General features: G+C 41.4%; 1 protein-coding gene across 3 annotated transcripts in view; it reads right to left on the bottom strand.

Annotated features, from left to right (window-relative positions):
• Positions 1-12,139: 12,139 nt before the first annotated feature.
• The window catches only part of LOC141154114 (Krueppel-like factor 8), a 70,152-nt gene continuing 62,333 nt past the window's right edge, over positions 12,140-19,958 (bottom strand). For all 3 annotated transcript variants that reach the window (XM_073639584.1, XM_073639583.1, XM_073639585.1), the window contains exons 4-6: positions 17,237-17,330; positions 15,499-15,641; positions 12,140-15,411 (exon numbers count right to left, since the gene is read on the bottom strand). In XM_073639584.1, coding sequence (XP_073495685.1) covers positions 15,230-15,411; positions 15,499-15,641; positions 17,237-17,330 — 419 coding nt within the window. In that variant the 3' untranslated portion in view covers positions 12,140-15,229. The remainder of the gene's footprint in view (positions 15,412-15,498; positions 15,642-17,236; positions 17,331-19,958) is intronic.

Genomic DNA, 19,958 nt, shown 5'->3' with positions numbered 1-19,958 from the left:
CTTAGCCTCGCTCTTCCCACTGCCTTGTAGCGGTGGCAGTGGGGTAATAGGGTTGGGGTTGATGTCAGCTTATAATGCCAGCTGACATCAAGCGCAGGTTAGTAATGGAGAGGCGTCTATAAGACACCCCCATTACTAACCCCATAGTCAAAGTTAAAAAAAAAACACAAACACCCAGAATAAAGTTCTTTAATTGAAATAAACACACAATTCTTTATTGTTCTAAATTAAACCATACTTACCATCACGCCCATTCCAGCTGAAGCCAATGTCTTCTGCAATAAAAGTAAAATAATAAAGCAACATCATCCTTACCTTTCCATGGTTCCCACGACAAGTTCAGCTCTGCTACATTCACATGACAGGCTGGATCGCAGCCGAAAGCTGCCATCCAGCCTGTCATCCCGCAGACACTGAGAAGCGCAGGCATGCTTGTGCTCCTCAGTGTCTCGCTGTGACAGCATAAAGATGAGCCGAGGTCATGTCCAATGAACTCAGCTCACCTCATGCACGTCACTGACAGCGTGGGAGAATTCTCCTGAGCTCAGCGCTTGAGCAGGAGAATTCTCCCACGCTGGGATGGCATTGAGAGGACAGGTTGGATCGCAGCTGAGCGCTGCCATCCAGCTTGTCATCCTTCAGAGACACTGCAGAGCGCAAGCATGCTCAGCTGCGATCCAGTCTGTCATCTCAATGCCATCCCAGCGTGGGAGAATTCTCCTGCTCAAGCACTGAGCGCAGAATTCTCCCACGCTGTCAGTGACGTGCATGAGGTGAGCTGAGTTCATTGGACATGAGCTCACCTCATGCACGTCACTGACAGCGTGGGAAAATTCTCCTGAGCTCAGCGCTTCAGCAGAATTCTCTCACGCTCACTGCAAGCGCAGGAGTATTTTCTCACGCTGTCAGTGACGTGCATGAGGTGAGCTGAGTTCATTGGACATGACCTCGGCTCATCTTTATGCCGTCACAGCCAGACACTGAGGAGCGCAAGCATGCCTGCACTTCTCAGCGTCTGTGGCATGGCAAGCTGGATGGCAGCTTTCGGCTGCGATCCAGGCTGTCATGTGAATGCAGCAGAGCTGGAGCCGTGGTGGGAACCATGGAAAGGTAAGGATGAGGTTGCTTTATTATTTTACTTTTATTGCAGAAGACATTGGCTTCAGCTGGAATGGGCGTGACGGTAAGTATGGTTTAATTTAGAACATTAAAGAATTGTGTGTTTATTTCAATTAAAGGACTTTATTCTGGGTGTTTGTGGTTTTTTTTAACTTTGACTATGGGGTTAGTAATGGGGGTGTCTTATAGACGCCTCTCCATTTATAACCTGGGCTTGATGTCAGCTGGCATAATAAGCTGACATCAACCCCAGCCCTATTACCCCACTGCCACCGCTACAGGGCAGTGGGAAGAGCGAGGCTAAGTGCCAGAATTGGCGCATCCTATGGATGCGCCATTTCTGGGGCGGCTGACGGCTGGTGTTTCTAGCCTGGGAGGGGGCCAATATTCATGGCACTCTTCCTGGGCTACTAATATCAGCCCCCAACTGTCTGCCTAGCCTTTGCTAGCTATTAAAATAGGGGGGACCCCACGTCATTTTTTTTGGGGTCCCCCATTTTAATAGCTAGTAAAGGCTAGGTATTCAGCTGGGGGCTGATATTAATAGCCTGGGAAGCTCCGTGGGTATTATCCCCTTCCCAGGCTTCAAACATCTGCCCCAGCCGTCCGCTTAACCTCCGCTAGAGACTAAAATTACGGGGAACCCCACGACAATTTTGTTTTTTAATAAATCATTTATTTTAACACTAAATTACAAGTACAGTAATCAACACTATCACTGTACTTCTTATATATGTGACTGACATGTTTCTATGTATCTAATCTGTGTGTGATGCTCTATTCTTTCTATTCTAAATTGTCGGGTACCGATGCTGAATTGCCGGCCGGCTTTTTTAAAGAGACGGTGCATGAAAACACTATTATTTTTTTTAATAAATCCATTAACACTAAATGACACGTACAGTAAGCAACACTGTCACTGTACTTCTTATATATGTGACTGACATGTTTCTATCTAATCTATGTGTGATGCTCTATTCTTTCTGTTCTAAATTGTCGGGTACCGGTGTATGCCGCTGCTGAATTGCTTGCCGGCCGGCTTTTTTAAAGAGACGGTGCATGAAAACACTATTATTTTTTTTAATAAATCCTTTAACACTAAATGACAAGTACAGCTGCCATCCAGCTTGTCATCCTTCAGAGAAACTGCAGAGCGCAGGCATTATGGGAACTTCCGATTCCGGTATTCGATATTCTAAAAGTATCGGAACTCAGTATCGGAACTCCGATACCGCGAATATCGGTCGATACCCGATATTTCAGTATCGGAATTCTCAACACTAATGATGACCCTGACCAAGTCGCCTTGGGTAAGTATAGGCTACGTCACCTTCAGCAGGGGATTCGGTCAATGTCTTTGGCCATTCGTCTTGATAGACGCCTTCGTGATAGACGGATGCGACCACCGTCTCCGGGGCCTTCTTGTCGGGGTTGTGTACCTCTGCCAGGGGAGCGGTCTGGGGGTGAGCCAGTACTGGGGGAGATGGAGGAACCCATGCAGTTAGGGGGTGTCTCTACATAATACATCTCACCGGAGATTCACAAGAAAAAAGGTGTATTTTTTTTGTGGGAAAAAGGGACATTTTGTTGGGACCTGTCCTTCAATTCCTAAACAAAAGGAGATTCGATTAACTTTTGGTAGTCTGGAGTTGGATAAACAAGGGGTGCATTTGTGGCCAAACTGCAGTTCCCGCTTTGTCCTGACAGCAGAGGTGGTGCTAGAAAGCAAAACCGAAAAAAAATCTGTGTTTTTGTTGACAGTGGAGCTGGAGTCAGAATGGTTGATGCTGAGTTTGTGAAAACTCATGGTCTTGCTTGCTGTGCTTTAGCTGAACCTATTCCCATCTTGGCCATTTGCCACTTGCACAGAAAGCATTTACTCGGATTGTACATAATGTATGTTCTGGACAATCTTCCCACTCCGATTGTCTTGGGTATACCCTGGCTTGTTAAAGATAATCCGTTGGTGGATTGGCAAACCAGGGAGATTATTGAATGGTGAGATAACTGACATGAGCACTGTCTAGATATTTCCATTGATACTGTCTCTACATAAATATTACCTGTTTTTCTGTCTGGTTTTGAGGACGTTTTTTTCTGAGAAGGGGTGTCAGGATCTGCCTCCTCATCGCGCTCATCGCTGTCCTATTAACCTGACCACCGGAGCTAAACTACCGAAGTCCACACTGTATAATTTTTCTGTCCCTGAGAGACAAGCCATGAAGGATTTCATTGCGGAACGTCTGGAGAAGGGGCATATCAGACCCTCATCTTTGCCCATGGCGGTAGGGTTCTTCTTTGTGAAAAAAAGATGGCTGTCTCCGTCACTGTTTAGATTTCCGGGAATTAAATCAAATTACCATCCGTGATCCATACCCTCTTCCTCTGATTCCTGATTTGTTCAGCCAGGTTGTAGGAGCTAAGGTATTCTCCAAGTTGGATTTAAGGGAACCAGAGAAGGGAACAAATGGAAGACAGCATTCTATACCCCAGAAGGACATTTCGAGAGTCTGGTTATGCCTTTTGGTTTGACCAATGCACCTAGTGTTTAGTGGAGGTTGACTAGTGCTCATCTCCTCCCATCCCTAGCCGAACACCAGGGAAAGTAGGGCGAGGCTCGTGTGCGGCGATTGCTGAAGAAACAATATAGGGACGGTAGTTGAGACAGGGTGACGCTAGACCAGACTAGGAGGTCTCCACTTCCCCTTTTCCCTAGTGTCTGGGCTCCCTTTCCCTTTTCCCTGTGTTGCACTAACACCTGGCGTGACACTATGATGGATAATATATTGGTTATACTAGATACTAACAATGTATGATCATAGCATTGTGTGTATCCATTACATACCACCGAGGCAAAATAATCCATGGTCACCATTGTAGGTCCGCAGTTTTGCTTTTCAGTGTCCTGTGAAAGGGGAGTGACAGTTTCGTGCTGATCAATGGGGATTTATTAAATACCGGATTAGAAGATTCCCACCAACAAAATCACTACTTAAACAAGAAGGCAACTTAAAACTGTACATATACAATAGATAGCCATCAACTGATCGTTCGACCAACATCTCACCCAACTACCTCATAAAAGAGGAACGCATGGCTTGGCCAATTACTCTCGTGCTCTCCATCTTGATGCCGAACAATAGGTTCGACAATCAAAATTCAACAGGCTGAATCCTTCTCCCTGACACCATACGGCGGGGAGGTGGGGGGAGTCAGAAGGTCCTTGTACACAACATGGTCAGATGATCCTGCGCAAAATCGACAGGTTCAGCCAACCTTTATGTAACGTGTATGGAGACCTTGAAACTAGCCCACTCCTACACATGGCTCACAAGCACTAGAGGGGGATGCAAAATGGATTCCTAGATACTGTATTTCAATTTTAAACTTTTGAAGTATATGAGGATTACGGATAGTATTTATTGTGAATTTTCTATGTTTAACGTGACTTATTGTTGAGAACCAGTCTTAAGCATGGTAGCTCCAACAGCATATTTTACTTTCTCCTCCTCTGGGATTAACCTTTAGGCTTCTCATGATTGTAAACTGGTCAAAATTTTAAAGCAGTCAAACTTACAGTCGGACCAGTCCTTAATACAATACCATAATGCAAAAATGGCCTCTATAACAAATATGTACAGCTGGCCTCTGGGTGCTTTATATAGCTTCTTTGACTTGATGCGATTCCCTAAATTCTCTAAGGGCTCATGCATACATCCATGACTGTCAGATCACGTACCGCAATGCATGGACTGGCCGCAGGTTTGCCGACCCGAGCGCGACAGCCTCATAGAAATATACAAAGCTGTCATGCTCTGATCAGGAGATCCACGGGCAATCTGTGATCAGAGAGCCACAGACGACGCATGAGCCCCAAGAATCAGATTTAGCATGGTTAAAAACTTCACAAAAAAATGCCATCCAAGGACACAATACACAAAAGGGAATGTGTCATCAGATTTTTGCAATGTAATCTGAGTGCAGCATGATGTAGGGGCAGAGACCCAGACCCTGATTCCACTGATGTGTCACTTGCTGGTCTGCATTGTTGTAATGTTGATACAGTCACTGATTTCTCTGCTGCAGATTTAGCAGAGCTCTGAATGTTGAGCTGTGTAGTATAGAACCCCACTCATAATAGATTGGCAGCTTTCTGCCTATGCACAGTGTACACAGAAAGATGCTAATCAGTGCTAGGAACGGGGTTGCACAGAGCAAGAGGACTACAAGACATGGGACACCTAGTTCTCTAGTGACAATCGTCTGCTGATCAAACACTGATTTTATTGAAACAGCAACACACAACCCAGTAAGTGACACGTTGCTGAAGTCGGGGTCTCAGATTAGTTAGCACAAACCTTCTGACAGATACCCTTAATTCATTGTTTTCTTTTCTTTCTGAAGAATAAATGTATCTATTAAAAAGAAAAACACCAAAAACTAAAATTAAAATAATGGCAGTGATGGGACATGCTACAATTTTGATTAAAGCCATAAACACAAAAAAAATAAAATTACAACACTACATAATTTTTTTTTTGTATTACTGTACATTTAATATTTTCTTTGACTCCCAATAAAAGGATAGAGGACTTCTTGCTGGAAAAGACACCAAAGGAGTCATTTCTTACCAAGATGCACGGCACCCTTAGGGTATGTTCACACACTACAAATATTTTGCACATTTTTAGATGGAAAAAAGAGGCAGCGTTGCAGGAGTACTAGCCGAGTGAATGAGATATTTGACAACTCGTGCTCAAGTAGCTTTTTTTTTTCTTTTTTTTTTTAATCATTATCCCAAACTGGGCCGTGATTACAGACTTTTTACACTGCAGCATGTCAATCCGATGCACATATTACTGTGGGAGTTGAGATGCTACATACAGCTAGGTCCATATATATTTGGACAGAGACAACATTTTTCTAATTTTGGTTCTAGACATTACCACAATGAATTTTAAACAAAACAATTCAGATGCAGTTGAAGTTCAGACTTTCAGCTTTCATTTGAGGGTATCAACATAAAAATTGGATGAAGGGTTTAGGAGTTTCAGCTCCTTAACATGTGCCACCCTGTTTTTAAAGGGACCAAAAGTAATTGGACAGATTAAATAATTAAAAATAAAATGTTCATTTCTAGTACTTGGTTGAAAACCCTTTGTTGGCAATGACTGCCTGAAGTCTTGAACTCATGGACATCACCAGACGCTGTGTTTCCTCCTTTTTTATGCTCTGCCAGGCCTTAACTGGTTTTCAGTTGCTGTTTGTTTGTGGGCCTTTCTGTCTGAAGTTTAGTCTTTAACAAGAGAAATGCATGCTCAGTTGGGTTGAGATCAGGTGACTGACTTGGCCATTCAAGAATATTCCACTTCTTTGCTTCAATAAACTCCTGGGTTGCTTTGGCTTTATGTTTTGGGTCATTGTTCATCGGTAGTATGAAACGACGACCAATCAGTTTGGCTGCATTTGGCTGGATCTGAGCACACAGTATGGCTCTGAATACATCAGAAGTCATTCGGCTGCTTCTGTCCTGTGTCACATCATCAATAAACACTAGTGACCCAGTGCCACTGGCAGCCATGCATGCCCAAGCCATCACACTGCCTCCACCGTGTTTTACAGATGATGTGGTATGCTTTGGATCATGAGCTGTACCACGCCTTCGCCATACTTTTCTCTTTCCATCATTCTGGTAGAGGTTGATCTTGGTTTCATCTGTCCAAAGAATGTTCTTCCAGAACTGTGCTGGCTTTTTTAGATGTTTTTTTAGCAAAGTCCAGTCTAGCCTTTTTCTTCTTGATGCTTATGAGTGGCTTGCACCGTGCAGTGAACCCTCTGTATTTACTTTCATGCAGTCTTCTCTTTATGGTAGATTTGGATATTGATACGCCTACCTCCTGGAGAGTGTTGCTCACTTGGTTGGCTGTTGTGAAGGGGTTTCTCTTCACCATGGAGATGATTCTGCGATCATCCACCACGGTTGTCTTCCGTGGGCGCCCAGGTCTTTTTGCATTGATGAGTTCACCTGTGCTTTCTTTCTTTCTCAGGATGTACCAAACTGTAGATTTTGCCACTCCTAATATTGTAGTAATTTCTCGGATGGGTTTTTTCTGTTTTTACAGCTCAAGGATTGCTTGTTTCACCTGCATGGAGAGCTCCTTTGACCGCATGTTTACTTCACAGCAAAACCTTCCAAATGCAAGCTCCACACCTCAAATCAACTCCAGGCCTTTTATCTGCTTAATTGAGAGTGACATAATGAAGGGATTGCCCACACCTGTCCATGAAATAGCCTTGGAGTCAACTGTCCAATTACTTTTGGTCCCTTTTAAAAACAGGGTGGCACATGTTAAGGAGCTGAAACTCCTAAACCCTTCATCCAATTTTAATGTGGACACCCTCAAATGAAAGCTGAAAGTCTGAACTTCAACTGCATCTGAATTGTTTTGTTTAAAATTCATTGTGGTAATGTCTAGAACCAAAATTAGAAAAATGTCTCTGTCCAAATATATATGGACCTAACTGTATGCTCTTCCAAACCTTCAGTTATGCAGTCACCCAAACAGGAGGAGGAAAGGTCAGCAATTCAGGAGATAAATAAAACCATTGACGGACATGTTTCCATATGTAAAAACACTGTTTATTCTGCAGGTGTTCACACCAAAATATGCAATAGCAATCTGCTGTGGTTACTGCATTTGAGTTTTCCCTTTTGTATGCATTTTTCATGCAGGTTTTATGAGTGTAGAAACACTTTGAATCTGTACTTAAAAGCAACAGCATTTTTACATGCATTTTTCGGGCTCACCATAAAAGCATATGAAAAAAAAACCCACCAAAAATAGCACAGTTCAACCGTGTCTTTAAACACATGGCGGGCATGAATTTTCATGAATTCACAGCCACTTTCCTTGGACTGTGAAACGCAAAGGATTTTCTGCACAAGGAAAGACAGACAGACTTTTAACAGATTGGAAATGTCATGTCCAAAATCCTGTGCTTGTACAGACTCGTGTTGCTTTTTGTATTCCGATCAGAGAATTGTGTACAAAGGCCATGTTCCCATGAAGAGTATATGCTACTATTTGTATTTTGTGCAGAAAATCTGCTGCGTGTAACTGGTTATCAGGAATTTAAACATTTATTAATCCTGTCTAATAGAATGAACTAAATTTGACACATTTTAAGATTGTCTAAAGACAGAGGCTCCTGTTGGGTAATAAATGGGTCACATCTTTAGACACTGTTGCTCAACCTTATACCAACTTTTATGGTTAGTGTAAAACAGCTACAACAACTTTTGGCGCCCAACGTGGGGTCATTAATTTACTTTAGCAACGTTGCAGAGTTGCGCATTTTAATCCATGTCAGTTTCCAGATTAACCAAGCACCCTTCCTGGTTCCTCAAGGGATCCAAAACATTTAAATGCGGCGCATTGAATGTTTGGCACCACTACGACTCAGTTTATTGCAAAATTCTGGTACATTTTGAGTAGTCAATCTGCCCAAAATTCTATCTGAAAGTAGCACACCTTTCATAATACTGTCTAAATCCTTGCAAAAGGATAAGTTCACACGGATCCACATCAAGAAATGTGTGAACATTCCCTATATATCTGCTCGCCCCATTCAAACGCTCCAGAAAAAAAAAACTCTGAGGGGGAATAATGACTACGCAATGGATTCAAAATCCACAGCATTTTCATTACTGCCACAAGTTTTGCACGGAAAAGTCACGGATAGATTTCTGTAGCAGTTTGGCCAGTAAAACAAGTTTTAACTGAGGATTTCTGCCACGGATCAACAAAAAAAAATCCACTTTGGATTTTGCAGGCAAACTGTTACAAAACAAGCTGATTTATAGGAATGTATCATTAGAAAATTCACAAATTCAAGAATCTTAACAAACTTGATCATATTAGGCCAGCTGAGCCTTCAACAAGACTGCCGTGCGAATAAATAGTCTTAGAGAACCAAGGCCCATGTCTCTCGATAAACTTATTAAAAGGGATTTGTATGTGTGAGGTCTAAGTTCATCTTAAAGGCTGGGAAATGTCCAGGCGCGTGTCCTTTTATTTTCCAGACACATTGCATGAGTGTCCTCACAGCTTATGTATTAGCATTATCGACTTATATTTTTAATGGGAGACGCACAGGAATAGGCAGGACGTTGCTCAGGTTTTGGGCATACTGTTTTTGTACCATTTAAAAACTGCCCAACCAAAAGTAATCCTAAATGTAGCGTGAACCATTACGGATTATTAGTTACAACTGCTAAAAGATAAAAAAAAAACAACAACACTTTAAATGAATGTGGAAAATTAATAAAATAAATCCCTTAATGAGAACCGGTCACTTGATCAGAAAAATTTAGTCTGATACCTGTAAAAATCCCTGAACGCCCCTGGTTCTGCTGCTCTTTTCCGTTTTGCTCTGCCTCGCTCTGTTCACATTTGTTGCTGTTGAAGCACACCATGTGAAATCTCCGCTTGCAGTGCAACTGGTTGTTTTTCCAGTTTTCTCTGTGGCTGAACTCTGAATATCTCTGCAATGGAGCAAGGCAGAAAAAAAAAGTAAAAACGGCAAAATCAAGGGAGGTCAGGGATTTTTTTTTTAAAGTGTTTAACTTAATTTTTTTTAGCGCAAGAGACAAGTCCTCTCTATTGACCCAGCAATTATTTTAGAGCCATTCTGATGTACAAATGTACAGTTACATAATGGTGATCAAGCAGACACAGGAATTGTGCATGCATGACCACTGCTGGAATCTCGGCTTAAAAGGGACTGTCAGCACAGAACGACTGATCAAACCAAGTACAGGCACTCGGTGCATCATGGCGCCAATCATTTAACTACATCTTCGCACCTGCTTGGTTTCCATCTATCTCTACTAGTGATGAGCGAGTATGTTCTGTTACAGCTGCTCGGTGATATGGTTGAATCGCTCCCGTGTGCATGATTTGCAACTGTTTGACAGCTTTATTACATGGGAGGAATGTGTAAGAAATAGACATTCCTCCCATGTAATAAAGCTGTCAAACAGTCACAGATCATGCACACGGGCGCGATTCAACCACATCAACGAGCAGATGTAACTACTCGATGCTCGGCCCGAGCATACTCGCCAAAAGGGTTAATAGAACATACTCGCTCAACACTAATCTCTTCCCTTCCCTGGCTCTATGAAGCCAGAGCTGTCAAAGAAGAGGAGAGTGGAGATAGAGGGAAAACAAGCAGCTGGGAAGGTGTATATAAATGATTGGCCCCACCATGAAGCACTTAGTATGGTATAAAAAAATTAAGGCAATTCTTGAATTGCTATTTGTTCATTCTGCCTCTTAAAAATCAGAATATGGCTCAGTTCGCATTTTTCCTGTGCTCTACACCGAGTGATAATCTCTGGGTTTCTGTTTAAATCTCGAAAAAGGACAATTCGGAGAGAAACATTCACTGTAATGAGGCGGATGGAGTCACTTTAGACTCCTTCTGGCCTTGGTCCCGGCTGGGTCTCATCATTTTTGGCATGCACAGAAGTACAGTCAACCACACTTTTGTGCACCAAGCAAAAGATAAACATTACCAAAAAGAGGCCAAGCGGAACCAAAAAGGTCTCCATCCGCCTCGCTACATTGAGTGGTCCTATCTGATTCCCTTATTGTGCAGATTTAGACAGAAACCTTGACGTGTAGAGAAATGTGAACCTAGCTTCAAAAGTGATCCAAATTGTTACAATTAAAGACTTCAACGTAAACAAAAAAAAATAATAATCAAGCCCCCACTTAGGTCAATCATCTGTCAACAGAAATGTAGGGGGAAAAAGCAGCTAGCGTCCACATGTTTGGTGTTACTGTATGGGGTGCATGTCTCCAGAGACACAAGCTGGGTACAATGTACGGGCACTACGAGGTGTAGGCACTACAATGGCATTTTTGAAATTTTCACTGTTCCAGAACTAAAACACGGAACTGGTTTGTCAAACTCCTGTGGAGCCAAAAGTGGTCATTACACCCATTTATTAATTCCCAGAGGGGTATCACTTCTAAAATGGGATCACTAGCGGAGATAATTTGTGGCTCTGGAACACCTGAGGCTCTGTAAATGGTGCATGCAAACTATTCCAAGAAAATCTTCTTACCAAAAGTCAAAGTGCTCCTTCCTTTCGAGCCCCGACGTGTGGCCAAATAGAGGTTTATAACCACATATGGGGTAGTGGCGCATTCAGAAGAACTTGTTTAACAAATTATGGGGTCCATATTCACCTACTAAACTTGAGAACACAAAATATCTGGAGCTTAGACAATATTTTAGTGGTGAAAAATGGCAGTATTTTTAGTTTCATGTCCCAACGGCATAAAATGCTGTGAAACACCTGTGGTGTAAAAATGCTCACTGCGCCTCTAGTTGAATACGGCGAGGTGTAGTTTGTAGAATGAAGTCACTTATGGGGGGGTTCCGCTGTTCTTGCACCTCAGGGGCTCTGCCAATGGGACATGGCGACAGCAAGCCATTCCAGTACAATACTCAATCCAATAAAGCGCTCCTTGCCCTCCGAGTCCTGCAGTGTGCCCAAACAATAGGTTTTGACCACATATAGGGTACCGATGTACTCAGGAGAAATTTACACAACAAACTGAGGTTCATTTGATTGTTACCCCTTCTGAAAATGAAAAATTGGGGGCTAAAGCAACATCTTAGTAGAAGAAAAAAACAAATTTTTTCGTTTTTTACGGCCCAATATTATAACATTCTGTAAAGAATTTATGGGTTTATGATGCTCATTACACCCTAGATGAATTACTTGAGGTGTGTAGTTTTCAAAATTGGTCACTTGCGGGGGTTTCAGCTGCTGTCTCCTCAGGGGCTCTGCAAATGTCTAATCTATTCGAGCCAAAATTGTGAACGAAAATTCAAATAGCGCTCCTTCCCTTCCACACCCCGCTGCGTGCCCAAACTAATTTCCAACTACTTATCAAATTGTGTTGTCCAATATATATGACATTTCTTTTATTATCCTTGCAGAAACCGAAAATCTGAGGCTAAACTAACATTTGCATTGGAAAATCTTTTTTTTAATATTCAACCTTGAATTATTTCCAGTAAAGCACTTGAAGGGTTACGCTTACTGAATGCAGTTTTGAATACATTGAGGGCTATAATTTTTAAAATGGGTTCTTGCATTGGGTTATTTTTTTTTATCTTTTACATATAGGCCCCTAAAAATGTTTTACAGTTTGTTGAAAACAAATGAAAAATTGCAGCTAAAAACAACATTAAAAAATAATTCTGACGATTAACGACATTTACCATGTCTACATCCTGTTGGAATATTTTTTTTAACATTTACTTTTTTGGGGATGTTACTTATAAATTTAGAAGCAATTTTTCAAGTTTTCCCATAAACATTTAGAAGATTATTTTTAGGGATTGATTAAGTGACCTAATTTTAACCACTTCCCAATGAAACCAGTTTTCACCAAATTTTTCAAATCCGACTGTTGTAACTTTGTGGTAACAGCTGTGGTAGCATATCAATATCTGCTTTGAGGACGTAAAAATTCAAAGTTCGAAAATTGAGAATCTTTTGAAATTCACAAATTTCCGATATTTTCAGAAATAAATCATATCGACAAAAGATTAACAAAGTAGGTCCAGAAGAAAAAAACCCAAAACTCTCAGAATCACAGATCTGTAGACGTGTTCCAGAGTTATTACCACATAAAACAACGCGGCAAATTAGAAAAATTTGGCTGCAAATGGATAAAACAAGGCAATTTTGAGCTGGGTGATGGGAAGGATTGTTACACATAACTACCTCAAAGCTATTTGGAAACTGAATCATTCCCTAAAAATTAGGCCACAAAGTTTCTGGAAAACTTGAAAAATTGATGCAAAAATTTTAAAGGAGTTTAATGTGCCCTAGAAATAAATAAATGTATATCATTTTTTAAAAAAAAAAACAAACCCGACAATGTAAATAGTGATTTGAAAAAGTATTCATACCCCGAGAACTTTTCCCACATTTGTTCACATAACATCCACAAACTGAAAAAAAACAAAGAAAATACATTTATGTGATATACCGACACAAAGTAACAAGTATTTGTGGGAATGATGCATGGTTTTCTAAATATTGGAAAACTATAAATCTTAAGATTGTGACATCCATTTGTATTCAGCCCCTGCAGTTTGATACTTCTAGTTGAAATCCTGAGTGACCAATCGCCTCCAGATGTCACAATTAGTAAATTGAGTACACCTGTGTGTATTTTATTCTCAGTATAACTACAGCTGTTCTGTGAAGTCCTCACAGGTTTGAGAATATTAAGGATCAAGCAGCATCATGAAAAAAAAAGGAGCCCACCAGACAAGTCAGGGATAAAGTTGTTGAGAGGAGTAAAACAGGATTAGGTTATAACAAAAATCCCAAGATCTGAACATGAAAAAAGTGGAAAATATAATGGAGTAGGAATACTTTTCCAAGGTACTGTATATGGTAAATGTTAACTGTTGGCTCATGCGAAACAGTAACAGTTTGAAGGTTGCCAATGTCAGGTTATTTTAATACTCAAAAATATCGCCATAAAATCTAGCATTACCGTAAAGTACGTGTCGTAATAAAACAAATCTTAGAATCAACTTAGTAGGTAAAAATATTTCAGAGTTATTGCCACGTAAAGTAACCCACATCTGAACAAAAAGGGGCCTGCATCCTCGAGTCCAACTCAGCTGTGTTACACAAGCGGGCATTTTCTTATGTCATATTCCCATTATACCATAAGTGACAAATAAAAATTGGAAAGTCATCAAATAAAAAGGCCATTATTATAATTCAGATCTGGGATCGTGTTTAAAGGGAACCCATCATTAGATTCATGCTGCCTTGACCATGGGCGGCAGCAATCAGACACCGGCTGCGAGATGGCAGCTCTGTATGTTCTATTCTGTAAATACAGGGAACTGTAGGGAGCGACGCGACAAGTCCCTGGCTGGCTTCTCCCTGCCCTGGTACAGAGTGACAAGGGAGAAAAAAGCCAGCCGAAGACCTCACCTGACTAGTCAGGTCTCTGTCTGATGTCCCCGGCCGGCTTTCCCATCTAAGTGTTCTGATACGCAGCAGCATTTGTACCCTTGCGCAGCAGCGCTCCGATTTCTGAAGTTTGTGGTTCAGGCAGCATCAATCTAATGACAGGTTCCCTTTAAATCTTTACACTCGATGTGGGAACGTTTGCGTTTCAGTACAAATAACATAGCATATATAAATACATACATACATACATGGCATATATTGGTGAAAAAAATACAGGGAAAAATTCTCCTAAAATTGTAACAGGAATATATCCTGCTTTTTTTTTTTTTTTTTTTTTTTACCTTCAGCTGTACTGCAGTTTTTGTCCACCCAAACATATATATCTATGCACAAACACTTTCAGGAGAGACGTGCACACAATTTGCAGACTTTAAGCCAAGTAAAAACAACAAGATGTCTAAATAAAAGTAAAAGAGAAAGATATATAGAAAAATCATAATTACAGAGATGAAGTTGTTAAATAAGGGAATAATGTCAATTCTGTTTAAAGTGACAAGATAGATCTAGTATTCCCAATACCTTTAGATTGCAGCTTGTGCCAAATGATTTACAACAAAAAAAGCTGTTGTTTTTTTTGCCATTTCTCACGTGGAAAGTATCGTCCTGCTTCACCTGTTAGGACAGACAAGCGGGGCTTCAGGTCCTTCAGATAAAGTGTTTGTATTCACAATGTCCCAAGTGTGGAGGAGGCAGGACATGGATCTCCAGAAGATCCTCGGAGAAGAAGAAGAGGAGACGCTGGTGGAGTAGAAGAAGGTCTCTCCAGACTGTGCTTTCTGAGGCAGAAGGAGACTATACAGAATAGGACTCGCACCGTACCAATAAATAAGGGGAGACGACGAGAGCAAGAAACAATAAAATTAATAGCGACATTAAATGACAGATGAGTCGGTGAAAAGATATTTGAGCTGAAAGGTTCCGGAGAAGATTATGCAATGGCTTTGAAATTAATGAAATACCAGAAGTTTCTTTCAGTCGTTCCCACCCCCCGTCCCCGTGCCACAATAGGTCCATGAAATACTGTCACATCATGATGTGCCTCCTGCGGTGGAGGGCCAAGTGATCTGAGCGAGAGAAGGTTCGGTCACATTTCGAACAAATGAAAGGTTTAATGCCAGTATGTTTACGAAAATGTCGCGTCAACTCGTCTGATCTGGCAAATTTCCACGTACAGCCCTCCCACGTGCATTTATAGGGTTTTTCTCCTAAGAAGAAAAGAAATACAAAAGGTTAGAAGTGCTCCATGCTGAAGCAATCCATGTAATATAAAAGCTTTCCAAGCAGTAAGGTACCTGTGTGTATCCTCCTGTGGGCCTTCAGGTGTGAGCTCTTGGTATATACTTTATCGCAGCCTTCAAAATCACACTGATGAACTCTCCTCTTCTTTCCATCTGGAAAGCCTGCTCCGCTGGGCAGCATCCGAGCGAGGCGGGAACTGGGGGAAAAACAGCAACTTTACAATCGAATAAAATACTCTCCAACATCAAGAAGGAAAAGTAGTAGAGTTATGGAAACCACAGGCTGGGCAGACATGTTACTGATCTGCAAAGGATGAAATGGAGACGTTGTCTCCATGGTCCGCAGTGTCTCCAGATACCTATTGAGCACACTGAGGATGTCATTGGTCGGCAATTGCATAGGCAGCTGCCAGCAGTGGATTTTGTTGATTCCTCAGACAATCATTAATAACCTTACTGATAGAAGAAGAGGCTGTTAGTGCCAGGATTTCTGAATGTGGCGCTCGTACTCTATATCAAATAAATTGAGAGGCTTCCATACAGCCATTTGACCATTCACACCCAGGTCCATCCTGTGATTTCCATTACTCCATGCCTTTTCATTCTTGGTGTTGTAATTTCAATATTGAGGAGTGTAGAAATAATAATAAAATTTATTATATATATATCTATCAGTGCCCAAATGAAGATCACCAAAATAATTTCCTATTTCCTTATCACTTACCAAGCTATGCGAGTGGGACAATCACCACTTAGATGATTATTTTTTAAGCTTTAAGTGCTCGCTTCAATACTAACCTGAGTGTTCGTTCTCCTCCGCACCACTAAATACAAATGTCATCCAAAATAAGAAAAAAAGATGGCGAACAAGAATTCACTGTTAAATCTCTCTCTTCTTCTAAAGTAGTCTTCCAAGCACTTGTGTTGTGTTATATTTGTACATGTATTTTGTAACTCCTGATTGACAGCTACATCTCCACAGCATTGTATTGTGTGCTGCTGCTGTGGCTTAGTTGCTTACAGTGCCCATCTTGTAACCAGGAGACCCTGGGTTCGAATGCAGGGAGTGCTTAGGATTCATCTACTCACAATAAAGCTTTCTATACATCAAAGGGAAATTTCTCATAAGTTCCGCATCAAATTTGTTTTACTTAAGGCTTTAAAAAAAAATATGTCATCATATGCTGTACAGGTTGGCACCAAGCATGACAAAGTAAAACCAATGGATTTCAACACACACAGCTCAGCCACAAGAGCAAGAGAATGCATGCACACACACACAGCTATGTTACATGCACACACACACAGCTATGTTACATGCACACACACACAGCTATGTTACATGCACACACACACAGCTATGTTACCACATTTTGACAAGCTATGCCAGCACCATTATAGTTATGGCACCATCGGTGCATACATCTGAACCCCGTTTTGCAGGGGGGGTTAAGACACAAGGCCCAAAAGGATCCATGACCGTGTAACTAAACGCAATGTGAAAGCCCCCTAAGGGGGAACGTTTCTCCCAGTGAAGGGTGCTAAGCCGGCGTAAGGAGACTTGTAGGCCATGGAATGCTCCTCTGAGAAATTAAATATGAAAATTGCCTTTTCAGAAGGAAAAATACCATCTCTGGCGCCACTTTACTGGATCAATCCTAAGTGAAATATCGCCCTATATCTAGCTGCAACATTTTCTACTTGCACCCCATCACTGCAGTCTTGATTTTTCATAAATTTTGATATTTAAGTCTTAACGTAAAGTTTGGAGATAGAAATCAATATTTTTTACCTATGTGTTTTATCCTGGAAAGAGGATGTGGTCTCCGCAAGGCTCTCATCACTGTCGCTGTGTATCTCCACTGGAGAATCAGGCTCCACTTTTACTGAAAAATAAAAAAAAATAGATTCCCTTTAAGGCATGTGATCAGAAATAAATTTATAAGTAAGATCGTCCCCTCCTGAGCCGTCTATAGGGGCACATAGGTCATAGGAAGCTGAATAACATGACGCCTTAATATCTGCCATCAGATGTCTTCATGAAAAACAAGGATTTCTCTGGAATATGTGAGCCGGACACGGACTCCCTGAGAATCTGCCCCCAAGAGATTATTGTAAATGACAGGGGACGTTACCAGTGTGAGACATGTAGATGAGGAGAGCGGACTGTCAGTCATGTGTGTGTGTGTGCACCTTCATCCTCCTATGACCTATGTGCCCCTATAGACGGCTGCAGAGGGACGATCCTGCTGACAGATTCCCTTTAATGGTTACTTTCTAGCATATTAACAAAATATAACATTACCGTAAAGAACAGTTATTTGTACCTAAAGCATTACATGCTAAAGGGAAGCCATCATCAGAAAATTACCTATTTAAAATCAGATCTTTGTGTCACATGTACTTGTTTTTCTTTAAATTTAGCAAGGTTCTTTTCCCCAGTATCAAAATCTGTATTAAAAAAGATAAAAATTTAAATCTTACAATCTTCAAACTGGCCACTTTTTTTTTTTTTTTTTTACTTCTGTAGTTTCAGAAAATAACATGTATATTAGCTACAATGATCAGACCTCGACCCTATCTTTTGTATTGAAGCATCTAATGAGCGTGTGCAAAGGTCATGGTGAAGAGAGAGGGCAAGGGAGGAGGTGAGCTGTGATACCACCTATTGTGACCGGTGGATTCTGTCTTGTCATCTGTATATAGAGGTGTTATCAGCCATTGTACAGGAGGAGGAGGTGAGCTGTGCCTTCCCCTATTATGACTGGTGGATCCAGCTGTGTGCAGAGGTACTTTTTCTTCCCCTTCTACCAGAAGTCATAACTCTTTTTTTTTACTATTCCGTCCACGTCACCGTATGAAGGTTTGTTTATTGCAGGACAAGTTGTAGTTTTGAATTGCACCATTCATGTTAATAGTCAATGTACTAATAAAAAAGGGGAAAAAAAAAATTCCAAGTGTGGAGAAGTTGTGGAAAAAGAAAAACAATTATTGTTCATTGTATTATAAAAATAAATTTGCCAGTATGATTTCCCAGGTCAGTACGATTGCGGAGATACGAAACTTGGATATTTTTATCATGTGGTGAAAAAAAAATAAAAATTCTGTGTGTCGCCATTTTCCAAGACCCATAACGGTTTCACTTTTTTGTTGATGGAGCGGCGATGTGAGGGATCGTTTTTCTGTATTTTCATGACTATGAAAATTGTACATTCACACTGAAGGCATCAAAACTATGAATTACCACATGTGGAATTATATACTTAACAAAAAAGTGTGAAACAACTGAAAATATGTCTTATATTCTAGGTTCTTCACAGTAGCCACCTTTTGCTTTGATGACTGCTTTGCACACTCTTGACATTCTCTTGATGAGCTTCAAGAGGTAGTCACCGGAAATGGTCTTCACTTCACAGGTGTGCCCTGTCAGGTTTAATAAGTGGGATTTCTTGCCTTATAAATGGGGTTGGGACCATCAGTTGTGTAGTGCAGAAGTCAGGTGGATACACAGCTGATAGTCCTACTGAATAGACTGTTAGAATTTGTATTATGGCAAGAAAAAAGCAGCTAAGTAAAGAAAAACGAGTGGCCATCATTACTTTAAGAAATGAAGGTCAGTCAGTCCGAAAAATTGGGAAAACTTTGAAAGTGTCCACAAGTGCAGTTGCAAAAACCATCAAGCGCTACAAAGAAACTGGCTCACATGAGGACCTCCCCAGGAAAGGAAGACCAAGAGTCACCTCTGCTTCTGAGGATAAGTTTATCCGAGTCACCAGCCTCAGAAATCGCAGGTTAACAGCAGCTCAGATTAGAGACCAGGTCAATGCCACACAGAGTTCTAGCAGCAGACACATCTCTACAACAACTGTTAAGAGGAGACTTTGTGCAGCAGGCCTTCATGGTAAAATAGCTGCTAGGAAACCACTGCTAAGGACAGGCAACAAGCAGAAGAGACTTGTTTGGGCTAAAGAACACAAGGAATGGACATTAGACCAGTGGAAATCTGTGCTTTGGTCTGATGAGTCCAAATTTGAGATCTTTGGTTCCAACCACCGTGTCTTTGTGCGACGCAGAAAAGGTGAACGGATGGACTCTACATGCCTGGTTCCCACCGTGAAGCATGGAGGAGGAGGTGTGATGGTGTGGGGGGGCTTTGCTGGTGACACTGTTGGGGATTTATTCAAAATTGAAGGCATACTGAACCAGCATGGCTACCACAGCATCTTGCAGCGGCATGCTATTCCATCCGGTTTGCGTTTAGTTGGAGCATCATTTATTTTTCAACAGGACAATGACCCCAAACACACCTCCAGGCTGTGTAAGGGCTATTTGACCAAGAAGGAGAGTGATGGGGGGCTACGCCAGATGACCTGGCCTCCACAGTCACCAGACCTGAACCCAATCGAGATGGTTTGGGGTGAGCTGGACCGCAGAGTGAAGGCAAAAGGGCCAACAAGTGCTAAGCATCTCTGGGAACTCCTTCAAGATTGTTGGAAGACCATTTCCGGTGACTA

The sequence above is a fragment of the Phyllobates terribilis genome, unplaced genomic scaffold, assembly GCF_046119375.1.
Source record: "Phyllobates terribilis strain yellow unplaced genomic scaffold, ASM4611937v1 Scaffold_7__3_contigs__length_470593459, whole genome shotgun sequence".
In the NCBI taxonomy this organism is placed as follows: Eukaryota; Metazoa; Chordata; class Amphibia; order Anura; family Dendrobatidae; genus Phyllobates; species Phyllobates terribilis.
Note: the sequence above shows the minus strand (reverse complement) of the source record. Positions and strands in the feature narration are given on the sequence as shown.